This window comes from Anopheles ziemanni, chromosome 2 (genome assembly GCF_943734765.1).
Source record: "Anopheles ziemanni chromosome 2, idAnoZiCoDA_A2_x.2, whole genome shotgun sequence".
Classification (NCBI taxonomy): Eukaryota; Metazoa; Arthropoda; class Insecta; order Diptera; family Culicidae; genus Anopheles; species Anopheles ziemanni.
The window spans coordinates 44,545,259-44,557,322 of record NC_080705.1 but is presented as its reverse complement, the minus strand read 5'-3'; the positions used below and the strand labels follow the sequence as shown (position 1 = coordinate 44,557,322).

General features: G+C 37.2%; 2 protein-coding genes across 2 annotated transcripts; both read left to right on the top strand.

Moving 5' to 3' along the window:
• Positions 1 to 249: 249 nt before the first annotated feature.
• Positions 250 to 7,220, top strand: LOC131282717 (protein vav). Its single transcript, XM_058312249.1, has 13 exons — positions 250 to 624; positions 729 to 907; positions 1,403 to 1,477; positions 3,499 to 3,601; positions 3,754 to 4,128; positions 4,225 to 4,344; positions 4,412 to 4,528; positions 4,601 to 4,777; positions 4,861 to 5,063; positions 5,408 to 5,782; positions 5,863 to 6,015; positions 6,084 to 6,252; positions 6,556 to 7,220. Exons 1-13 carry the CDS (start codon positions 391 to 393, stop codon positions 6,607 to 6,609), a joined length of 2,334 nt encoding a protein of 777 aa, XP_058168232.1. The 5' UTR covers positions 250 to 390; the 3' UTR covers positions 6,610 to 7,220.
• A 1,284-nt stretch (positions 7,221 to 8,504) lies between these two features.
• Positions 8,505 to 10,622, top strand: LOC131286131 (GRIP and coiled-coil domain-containing protein 1). Its single transcript, XM_058315025.1, has 2 exons — positions 8,505 to 8,659; positions 8,732 to 10,622. Exons 1-2 carry the CDS (start codon positions 8,560 to 8,562, stop codon positions 10,600 to 10,602), a joined length of 1,971 nt encoding a protein of 656 aa, XP_058171008.1. The 5' UTR covers positions 8,505 to 8,559; the 3' UTR covers positions 10,603 to 10,622.
• The last annotated feature ends 1,442 nt before the right edge of the window (positions 10,623 to 12,064 follow it).

The following is a 12,064-nucleotide window of genomic DNA, read 5'->3' as shown; positions in this document are numbered from 1 at the left end:
AAGATGAATCCTGCTCTGAGCTCACCTCACTAGTAGGGAAGGAAATTCCAATCCCAAACAAATCAAATCTGGTTCAAATCCCAAATAAACCAAATTTGATTCGAATTCGTCAATTGGTATCCAATCCTGTAGAATCCCTCAAGGTATCGAATCTTGGGATCTTCCGAATCCCGATTCTGCCAACACTACTGGAAATATATTGGATTTCCATGACAGTATTATGGATCTCGTTCATTTGCTGGGAAAGTAGTGTTGTTTTGTTTTTATTCCCTTTCGTTTTTCTCGTACTATCTTCTTCACTGATTGAAAATCTGTGCAAGGTTTCATACTGACTACTGAACATATCCGGAAGCGGATCGACGCAGTTGGTAAATTTCGCTTCCTCCAGATATGGCGACAACAAATTCCAACAATGCCACTGACGATCTGTGGCGTGAATGCGCTGCCTGGCTGACCCGCTGCAATATCATTCCGACCGATCATCGTGCAAACCATTCCGATTCTGATATCAAAGTACTTGCCACCATCCTTCGCGATGGGGTCCTTTTGTGTAATTTGGCAAATTTCTTGGACCCGTCGTCGTTCGACAAGAAAGATTTCAGTAGGAAACCACAAATGGCTCACGTAAGTTGATTGTACTGTGTTAATTGGAAAATATGTTTATGCTCCATTTTTTCCATTTTTTCCAAATGCTGGATTTGTACATTTGTGCACCTGTAAATGCACAGTTTCTTTGCATTCAAAACATCAAACTGTTCCTGGATGCATGCAAAACAATCTTCGGATTAAAGGAAGTGGATTTGTTCGAGCCTACGATGCTATACGATTTAACAAATTTTCATCGTGTTTTGTTGACCCTCTCCAAACTGTCCACCTGCAGGAAGGTGCAAACTTCACATAATATACTGTAAGTAAATCGAACGCCATCAAATATAGGGTTTCAAAATAACTGAGACAAACTATTGAATTGGTTCCGTCTGGCATAAAAACTGTAATTACCCAAAAACACTATTTGACTAGATAATCTTCAAAATTCATAAAAAGATTGAAACATGCTGGAATACTGGACAACATAAAGTACCAACAAATAAATTAGCCGGATTGCGAAACAATTCCGACAGTTTTTGATTTAAAAAACCAACCTGAAAATTGTTTATATATTTCGGGAACATCATCTTGATTTATAACATTTAACTTTTTGACAAAATAGATTATTACAAAACCTTGTAAAATGGACATATTTTTCACAAATAACTTTCCTAATTTTTATTCTGCAATACCACTTTTCGCAATCACCAATACCCCGTAATATTTCTACAGACAAACGTGGTTTGTGAAGGTCGTGATCTGTTTTCCAAATCTGCTGAACTTACTGCATTATTTGTATTACCTTCTCGTCCAGGGGTTTCACTCCACATACTGCCCAAGCAGAGAGAACTAGTTTGGAGGATGATATCTACAAAGACTTGCAAGCAAGGTGAGTGAAAAATGAATTTTACATTATACCTCCCTTTTAACATCTTTCCTCGGAGTTGTGAGGGAAATAACCTTTTATTTTATTTATTTATTATTTATTCAGTACTTAGTACATACGATCAACTAACTTACGATTAATTAAGTTTGAAAACATGTTTGCATATTATTATTTTTATATAGTCAACGTTTTATTCGTTTTAAAGCAAAGTCGGGGAAAAGTATATTATTTGTTTGTAATTATGGATTTATTTGTAATAAATGGATTAAAATAACATTTTTCTTGCGAATCAATATGGGTTGATAGAAAATGGTTATTTCAAAATATATTCTTCTTCTTGGCGTAACGTCCTCTTTGGTCATGCCTGCCCGTTAAGGACTTACGAGACTTGTTTCCTTGTTGTACGTGGATAGTCAGTCCTCTCGTACAGGGGAGGGTCCGGTCTCGGTTGGGATTCGAACCCACGCCGTCGAGGTGGTGAGCCCCGGCGCTCATGGGCCGATTTTCTAGCCGGCGCTACCGCTCGGCTGTCGCGGACCCCCAATATATTGGACAAAGTCATTCATAATATATTGGACAAAGTAAATTGAAGTAATCTAAATTAAATTGTTATTTAAGCTAAAGAAACCAAATTTAGACGAACACTATGTGTGACACAATTTATGTTATTCCACAATTGTGCTTCATTTTCAACTTTACCTATATAAATGTTATGATTCTGTTCAGGAAATTATTTTATACTTAATGTTTTAAATTTGGTTTAATGTACCATATCTGCGAGATATGTTTTATAATAACCCAAAACCGTATTTCATTATTCCATGCGTAAAAAGACACCATTTATTGGAACCTGATCTAGACAACGACAACAAAGAGTTGGTGCTAATTAACGGATCACTCTCTGGTACACGCCAAGGTCAGAGAAATGTTTTTAACAGAAACCATAATTCAACAAACACCGAACTATGTCCTCAAGTTATCATTTTGTTTCGCCCTATGTATCTCCATACGCATGGGAAATGGAATAGAAAGTATGTTACACGACCATTACAACGAATCATCGAACTATAAGGACTGTTGCGGTCCAGATGAAGAAAAAATTTACGAAGATCTGTGCTATGTAACGTTCTCATCTACTTTGCCGCAGGTTAGCAAAGCACAAGTTTAAAATTGAACATTTTTGAAAATATCCTTTTTAAATTACTGTATTTATGTGTCTATCCATCTCGTCTATGTAGTTGTTTTAATTGAACGTTGATTTCTAATAAAAATGGTTCAAAATTTCAGTCATATTCAAAGTTAAGATTGTTTCTGCTCTGCTGTTAATGTAGCATTTGATAAACAGTTGTTTAATTTTAGAATGTCCAATTAAATTGGCAAAAACTGGTCTTGTAAAACACAAATTAATGCCATGCAAATTAAATTCCATAGTTTTTCAAAAAAAGGCGTTTGAAAAGTATGCTTATGCATACAAGTAAAAAATGTCTATTTTATTTCATTGGAGCGTGCATGGTTCGTGTGATTGATATGCTTCTTTGAATAATATTTATGATGTTATCATTCGAAGTTATTTTTCTTTTTCTTCTTACTTCATGATGATTTAAATGTGTTGTGTTTATTTTGTAAGCCAAATGAGTTTTTGTTTAGCTGGAATTTGAAGTATAAATGAAACAACAATTATAAATCCAAACACAATAATAATAAATCTTTTCATTGTTTAAAATCCTAGCAATTGTACCTGTTGTATATTTTTAATTCATGCAGTTCATGTACGTATCAAACGATCTTTCGTTAAATTGTGCATATACAACCTCTGAATATCTCTGGCTTTTTATCGGTAAAAACAAAATCGTAAAATAATATTTAATTTTCTATGATCCAATTCAGGAATCCCTTGTAACGTTTGTTATTTAGATCGTTGTTTGCTTCTCTTACATTTATTCCTTTTGTTTTGTTTTTTTTTTCATTTATTTTCGGCTTTTTTTTCTTTGCGCGTTGTTGCATCTCGTATCCATTTGGTACAGTACTTCAAATCCGGTAGATTATGGCAGTCACGATGAGCATGATATGAAGGTAGAGGAAGTTTATCAGGATTTGTGCTCGATACAAAATGTTGCTCGCAACCAGGTATGTGTGTTTAATTTAAGCTGGTGTTACGAGATACCTTTTCATAAAAAGTCTGCATGTTTGAAATATTCGAACCGACCAGTGATTTTCCTAATTCGTTGCATGCCAAGTGCTTGTTGTAAGTGGGGTAAAAACATGATTTTCTTTTACAGCTTGCATCGTCGACCAGTAATTTAGAACAGCGTGACTTTGTTATCAAGGAGCTACTGGACACGGAGAAGAATTATCTCGAGGCACTAAATGCGCTCAAGTACGTGTTTATGACACCGCTGGAAAAGCATCTCTCCAAAGAGGAATTACGGGCAATTTTTCCCTGCATTAAGGAGCTTGTAGAAATCCATACGAAATTTCTGGACCGATTACACGAAGCTGTCTCTCCTGGATCGAAACTAAAGCTCAGCACGACTTTCCTGGAGTTTCGTGAACCATTTCTCGTCTATGGCGAATATTGCTCGTGCATGACTAGTGCCGTCGAAACGCTGCGGGAAGTGTGTAAAAAATCTAGTGCTGTTGAGCAAACTGTTTTGGTATGTTAATTTGTCATATGAGTTTATTTCAATCCCAATATTTGCATTATTTAGTAGAAAGTATAATATTTTTGATTATTTTTTTTTTTATTGCAGCATAGTCAAAAAGAACACAGTGATGGAAGATTGCAGTTACGTGACATTCTCTCTGTCCCGATGCAACGTATACTAAAGTACCATTTATTGCTAGATAAGCTTGTACAAGAAACAGTGCCAGTAAGTATTTCACTACTAGTTGTATAAGATTGAAGCATAGTCATGCATTCTACTATTATCTTCGTAGACACATGAGGATTTCCGTGGTTTAGAACGTGCCAAAGAAGCGATGGTCGACGTTGCACAGTATTCCAACGAAGTCAAACGTGATTCAGAACATTTAATAGTAATTCAAAAAGTTAAGGTAACAACACTCTAAACAAACGTTGGAAATAATTTGCTTCTAAATGGGTTTAAAATATGCATATGATTTCAGGAGAGTATCTCAGATCTGAATTTGCCGAACGGCAACAATCTCGAACAGTACGGTAGATTACTGCTGGATGGTGATCTTAACATCAAGGCGCATGAAGATCAGAAGATGAAGCATCGATATGCGTTTGTGTTTGAGAAAGTGATGATACTAGTGAAGAATTCAAACACCAAAATTGGGGTATGCATCGATGATCGTACGATCATATTCACTGAGGGCTTCAATAACGCCTTTCCTCTTTGTTCTCTTTCTTATCAACGCAGGAAGCACAGTATTCTTTCCGCGAGGCCCATAATCTGCTCGATTACAGGATAGAAATACTCAACTCGCGGCGCACGTTAGGTCGTGATGGTCGTTTGAAGTATTCCCTGTTGTTGGCACGTAAAACTCAAGCGACTGCGTTTACGCTCTACATGAAGACAGAAGAAGAACGTGAAAAATGGAAACGAGCTTTTGATGCGGCAATGTGAGTTCTTACATGATTCTACCATTATTGTTTATTTATGTTGCTTATTAACCTAATCTTCTCCTTGGCGTAAACCTTGTTGGTCATGCCGAGACTTGTTTCCCTGTTGTACGTGGATAGTCAGTCCTCTCGTACAGGGGAGGGTCCGGTCTCGGTTGGAATTCGAACCTGCGCCGTCGAGGTGGTGAGCCTTGGCGCTCATGGGCCGATTTTCCAACCGGCGCTACCGCTCGGCTTTCGCGGACCCTCCCTAATTATTAACCTAATATAGTTTATGAAAAAATAATCAACGTGTTCTGTAACAAATGATAAAATATCAATGTTGATATCATTCTTTATCCTAGGGAAACATTGGAACCTGTAGGGTGTAAGAATACTGATCATAAGTTTTCGATTCACACCTTCGACACTCCCGTCAACTGTCGACATTGTTCCAAATTTTTGAAGGGAAAAATACACCAAGGGTATAGGTGTAAGGTATGTGAAATCATCGTACACAGGGGATGCATTTCATCCACGGGTCGATGCAAGCAGCTGCAACAAACACCGCCTCCGGTGTGCGACCGTTTGCTGGCCGAATTTAATTGGTTCGTTGGTACAATGAATCGCGATTCTGCTACCCAGCGGCTGGAGGGCAAAAAGATTGGAACCTATCTGTTACGCGTCCGTCCGCAAGGTGCCTCTCATGAAAGTGAGACGATGTATGCGCTTAGCTTGAAGTAAGTATAATCATCGCAAAAACCACAAGCTTCTTTCACCCATTTTATACACCATGCTACTTTAATTACTTTGATTATAGAACCGATAACAAAATTATCAAGCATATGAAAATTTATCAGAAAAAGGAGTCACAAAACATGTTTTACTACCTGTCGACGAGACGATATTTTAAAACAATTATAGAATTGGTTTCATTTTACGAGCGCAATGATTTGGGAGAAAATTTCGCTGGGTAAATATTGCGATTGAATCGTCACTGTAGGACAGATCGGGCTAACCCAAATGTTATAACAATTACAGTTTAAATCAGCTTCTTCAATGGCCTTTCAAAGAGGAGATCGTCACAGCCGTCTACGATTTTGCACCGACCGAGTTGAACCAGTTACCAATGCGAAAAGGTTGTCAAGTGATCGTTATTGGTAAAGAAGGGGATAGCAAGGGTTGGTGGCGTGGGAAAACATTAGAGAAGGTAATGCTTGCTTTAAAAAAAATATCATAATAATTATTTAATTTATTCTTTTTAAATAACGCATGGATTACATTCAAAATGCCTGTTTTGGATGGCCATTATTAAAAGGGCTACAAAACATATTTCGATAGTATAATAATTACCTTAAATTTTCATTCCTAGTATAGCAAACATTCAACACGTCTTTAGCGATCTCCGACGAAACGAATGATTGATTGTTTTAATTTATTTTTTGTAACCGGATTTATTTGTAAAATATTGTGACACAAACTACATAGTCATGCTATTTTTTCTTCTTTAAAGGTTGGCTTCTTCCCTAAAGAGTATGTCCGCGCTGCAGTCGTCGGAGAAGTGTGAAGAATCGTGCTTCTTTTATTAATCGTATTATTGTTAAAACAAAATCTGATCGTTGTTCAAAACCCGGTAGCTGTTTTTACATGTAACTATTATCGGCATTGTTAACGAACTTGTCGTAGTCGCAAAGTACAGACATGTACAAAAATCAGGCAGTCTAAATATTGCTATTTACATGCGGTAGTGACTAGTATTGCTACCCTGCTGAATAGAACAGTTGTACCAAACTGAAGGTGCAAACCATTGTATCTCACAATGGAGTTTTAATATACCGAAAAGCGTAAAGCAGATAGAAAAACTACATAAATTAATTTTTATACACAGATTCGTAGCAAGAGTAGTGTTATGAATCTCACCACTTTCCTCTCTATACTCACCACTACTGGTCTAAACTATGGATTCCAAACTCTTTTAGAAGCCTTTCGAATCGGAAACGTATTTCGCTTAGGTTAATCAGTTCAATGTCTTGGTAGAAAAAACCAACTAAAAAAAAGCTATCCTCACTATAGGCGTATTTAAATGGTTGTAAAAGTTATACTTACAAGGCTCGACGTCAATATTTATCTTCGAACAATGTGCTAGCCACGTGGAGCTTACTTTATAAAAGCAAAAAAAAAAATGTCAAGATTTCCAATGATTACTTCGAAGAAAATGTTCCTTTACATCAGACCATTGAAATGGATCCACTTATTCGAAGCGCAATGTAATTGAAAAATATTATATTGTGTGCAATATGTATGTATCCAACGGGTTTTGTTTATTCCTCAATTCAAGACTTTTGGAGACTCCGACCAAACATTTGTTTTAAAGGGCCAATTATGTGCATATTGTGCATAAAAATAATTAAATTTTCCTTTGATTTCAAGCAATGGAAAAAATGGAATTAAACTATACAATTTCATATGAAACCAAACGAGCTATTCAATTTCTATTTTAAAATGAAAAGATCGAATATATATTTTTAAAGAGACGAACAATACACTGTTGTTATCCCATTTATGATACGTGTGCTATTTGTATCAGTTGAGAAGAAAATGATTTTATTTAAAAAAAATGCATGCAAAAACCCTCGAAAAGCGCAAGCACAAGACTTGTTGATGTAGCTGAATGTTTAAATTGCTATAAACGCATACTAATGTAAACATAATATACAGACAAAAGAATGGTAATAAAAAAAATTCTTTAAATTTGGAGTATTTGGTGCAATTCAATCCGAAAAAATACTTAAGTAATCGATCTATTCTCAAAAAAACATAGTTAATTTTCGACGTTTTATATTGTTGTTGTATTTATGAACATTCAAACATTACAACATTGATTGCAGATGAGGAACATTGTGTCAATGTTTCGAACAGAGATTGTTTGCGTATAAACTAGGAAACGGCATTCCATGGTTTCAAAATCAATAGAAAACCTTGAGTAGATTATTATGAATTCTACTTCTTTTTTTACAGACTTCCCTTCTGTATTTAAAACCCACGAAGAAATTACTTTGAATAATTTTACTACCTAGTTGACGTTGAAGGCGAGACTCCCTTTTCAAGTGGTTACTACTTTAGCCCCTGTCTCTCTTTATGTTTGTAGTTTGTCCTCGCGATACCGTTTATTTTACGACACCGCTTTTTATTAAAAAAGAAGTTATAAACTGGATACGAATGTAATTCCATGCTTGTTATTCGAAAAAAAAAGATAAAAAGCGTCTCTACTACGGTGGGAGTTAACTGTAAATCCAGGGTCAGCAGTGTTAGAAAAGTTTTGGGAGTAACTGTAGTTTTTTTCATCAAAGCAACTACGTGTCAACAACATATGTGCTGTCATCATATCAAAACAGTATCACAGCCTTTCTCCGAGTTGCTTCGCTAAGCAAGTTAAAGATTTGTTTATGGTTAAACATCTTTTACAACACCGTTAATTAGCGGCTCGAAAATCTCTCCATTGTAATCGTGAATAAAAATGGAAAACAGAAAATCCGATACTAGTAAATTGAAAGAATATGAATCAATCATCAGTTCGCAGAAGGAGCATATCAATCGATATGAAAGCCGCTTGAAAGGTATTTAATTTTATACTGGGAAACTTGATCCTCGATAGACGTATACAACTTAAACGTTTGCGCTATTTACAGATATTATAGTTGCTTACAAAGGATTAGCCAAGGAAAAAGCAGCGTTGGAAACAACGCTGCAAACACTTAGCTGCGAAGGAAACACTATAGCAAAAAAGCCTTCCACAGAATCGGACGGTGAAGCGAACACGATAAAAAATGCGGCACAAGACGGTACCAGCGCTTCCCACCAATCATCTGACGATCAGGTGCAAAAATTAACAAAGAACATCGCAACACTGACGTCGGAGCGGAATCGTATTGAAGAGGTTTTGAAGCGAGAACGTAACCAGCTTCGACAAGACATGGCAGCTAAGAATGCAACAATCGAGGAACTAACAAAGCGACTAAAAACGTTCGAAAATCACCAAAAACATCGTTCAACCACGCAGGAAGACCAATCGCTGACGATCAGAGAGTTGAAAAAAATGTTAGATGATGAGCGCAACTTGAAGGAAAAACTAGAGCTGCAACTGGGGGATCTTAAAACACAATTTCTTCTCAATCTACCGGAACGATCGGAGGGGTCCAAGAGACGAGCTGGAATGACATATCCGTCGCCGCTGGGGGATAGTAGCGAAGCAGACCCAAATAGGGGCGACACTAGTGTAAACGAGTCCTTGCTGGATTTGCAGCAGGAACTAGTTCATCTTAAGCGACAATACGCCAATGCTGTTGCCGATGAAAAGCAACGCGTGAGGCTGGCTGAGGAACGGAGCCAACGACTGGGAGAGATTCATGAAGAGCGCGTTGCTAATCTGGAGTCCCGTATAACAGAACTTAGCGAAATGATTGGAAAATATGATCGTCTTAGGGAACAAGATAAAGAAAACATCCTACAGCTGAAGGAAACGATTGCGCAAATGAAAACCAGTGATGGGGAGGAAGTAACAAAAAGTCCCAGCGATGGTCTCTACCGGGAATCGATAGAGGATGGTTATGGATCCGGAGACCATTACAAACACCATGCTCGTGAAGAGGTCAATGCGGCACCAAACGAAATATTTGATGCAAATTTATTGCTAATCGGAACATTGGAAGGCGATAAGCAAGAGAAGCTGGAAATGCAGAAAGAGTTCGAAAATTATAAAAGAGGATATGAACAGTGCGTGGCGGAAAACCAGAAGCTCAAGGAGGAGCTTCTGTCGATTCAGGAGTATAACAGGCGACTTCTGCAAAAGCTTGATTCCCTCAAGCAAACGCTTGTCTACAATGAAACCGAATTTGAAATGAAACTGGCCGAACAAACGGCGACATTAAAAACCGAAACGGCGAAACATAACGAAGCGCTATGTACGTTGCAAGCATCTTTCGAGAGCCAAATTGGCCATCTACAAGATACGTTGCAAAAACAACGTGAGCGTTCTTTGACAGTTATGGACGAGAAGGACGAGGAAATTAAAACCCTACGAACATCCCTGGAAATACTTTCTCTTTCGACAGCGACGCTCCGCCAACAGGACCACACGACCATGCCTGCGAGAGAACCGCAAGCATCCGGGTCAGTAATGGTAGCATCTTTTGGCTCTTCGCCAGACGAGCAACAACATCTGATTCATTACGCCCAGGAAATAGCGCGAAAGAACGTGGAAATAAGTGCGCTGCGTACATCAAAAAATGCCATGGATGCAACTCTTCGACAAACGCTTCAAGAAAAGGTGATGATTGAAGAGAATTGTAAAGAAAAAATGTCTCAAATGGCACGGGAGATTGAGCGTCTGAGGCGTAATTATCAGCTAGAGGGATCGAATCTGGAATATTTGAAAAATGTCGTGCTTAGCTTTTTGTTGTCTCGTGACTCTGAAAGTAAAAAACATATGACCAATGCAATTGCAGCCGTGCTGAAATTTGATGATAGTGAAATTCAAGCTGTAAACAATGTGAAATTCTAGATAATAATTAAATGATATCCACGTTACACATAATTTCGTTTTATATTTTGGTCCAAAGTGCACGCACAAGAAGTGTGTAGAAATCGTGTGCGTACTAAAGGTAGGTTTTGATGTATGTTGTTTTGGATGAATTTAAAAAATATTTGATACTTCTGTACATATTGCTTGTGCGGATGTCTTATTTATTTATTATTCGATGGTCTTAACGAAATATCCACTGGCTAACCTTAGCGCTTGGGCGTACAAAAATTCACTCGATATTATTATTATGCTTAATAAACAGCATTTTGCCTATTTTACTAGTCGTTAACGTATTCCTTATTTTTGTTTCAATATCGCCGGCTTTTGAAAAAACACGCTCGCATGCAACAGCAGATGCCGGTATGCAAAGCGTTCGCATCATTATCTGGTACAAAATTGGCAAATTATGTTTCTCCATGTTCCACCATTCAATAGGGTCATCTGTGCGATGTAATAAGGGCGCAGCTAAATAATTATCCAATTCTTTCTTGGTGGATAATCGTGTGTGCAAAATCACCTTAGGGATTTGGTTTGTGTCGAAATCATCCCAAATACTGGTTTCGTCTCTAGCAGTAACTTCGACCAGTTCAAGTGGATCTTTCACATCTTCATCGAAATTCATTTGGATCTCTGCGTCTAGTTTATCCATTTCTGTCAATAGCAGTGTAACTGCCTGATCAAATTCTTCAGTACTTCCAAATCCTTTCTTCTTAAATCTAGGGTCTAAAATGGTTGCTAGTGAAACTGTATTTCTACTTAGGTAACTGAATCTTTTACTTAAGTTGTTGAGTAAACATTCCACCAAGTTCCCCACTTCATTTGTCATGTTAGTTAGATTTCGAGCCTTAAGTTTACCTATTAACAGTGTTACTATTACTTTCATCTTTGATATGGTTACATGTTTTTCGGCTGATATTTCCTGAGTGACACTTTCAAAAATGTGAAGTACATCTACAGCTTCTTTCATAATAATCCAATCTTTCTCTATTAGTTCAGAATTTACTCCTAAAACATTGAGCGATGAATTGATGGGAGCTTTGTTCTCGAAAAATCTTTCTATCATAGAATATGTTGAATTCCACTGCGTTGGCCCATCTAGAAAAAAATCATTTTCTGCATGCGTATGATGTCTTTGAAACTCTTGAAGCGTAACCGTAGCACTAGAATTTCTTTTATAATAGGTTATAATCTTTTTAACTTTATCAATAGTGTCTTTAATCGAAATGTTGATAGCATCCGTTATGGCGAAATTGAGGGTATGGGCAAAGCATGGCATATTTTCTAATTGTAAAAAACTAACAGCACTTGCTATATTTTTAGCATTATCAGTAACCACGCAAACTACTTTATCTTCAATATCAAATTTTTTCATTACACTTTGCAGCCATTCGGATATAGCTTGGGCCGTGGTTCTGTCGTAGAAATTGCTACACTCCAATAA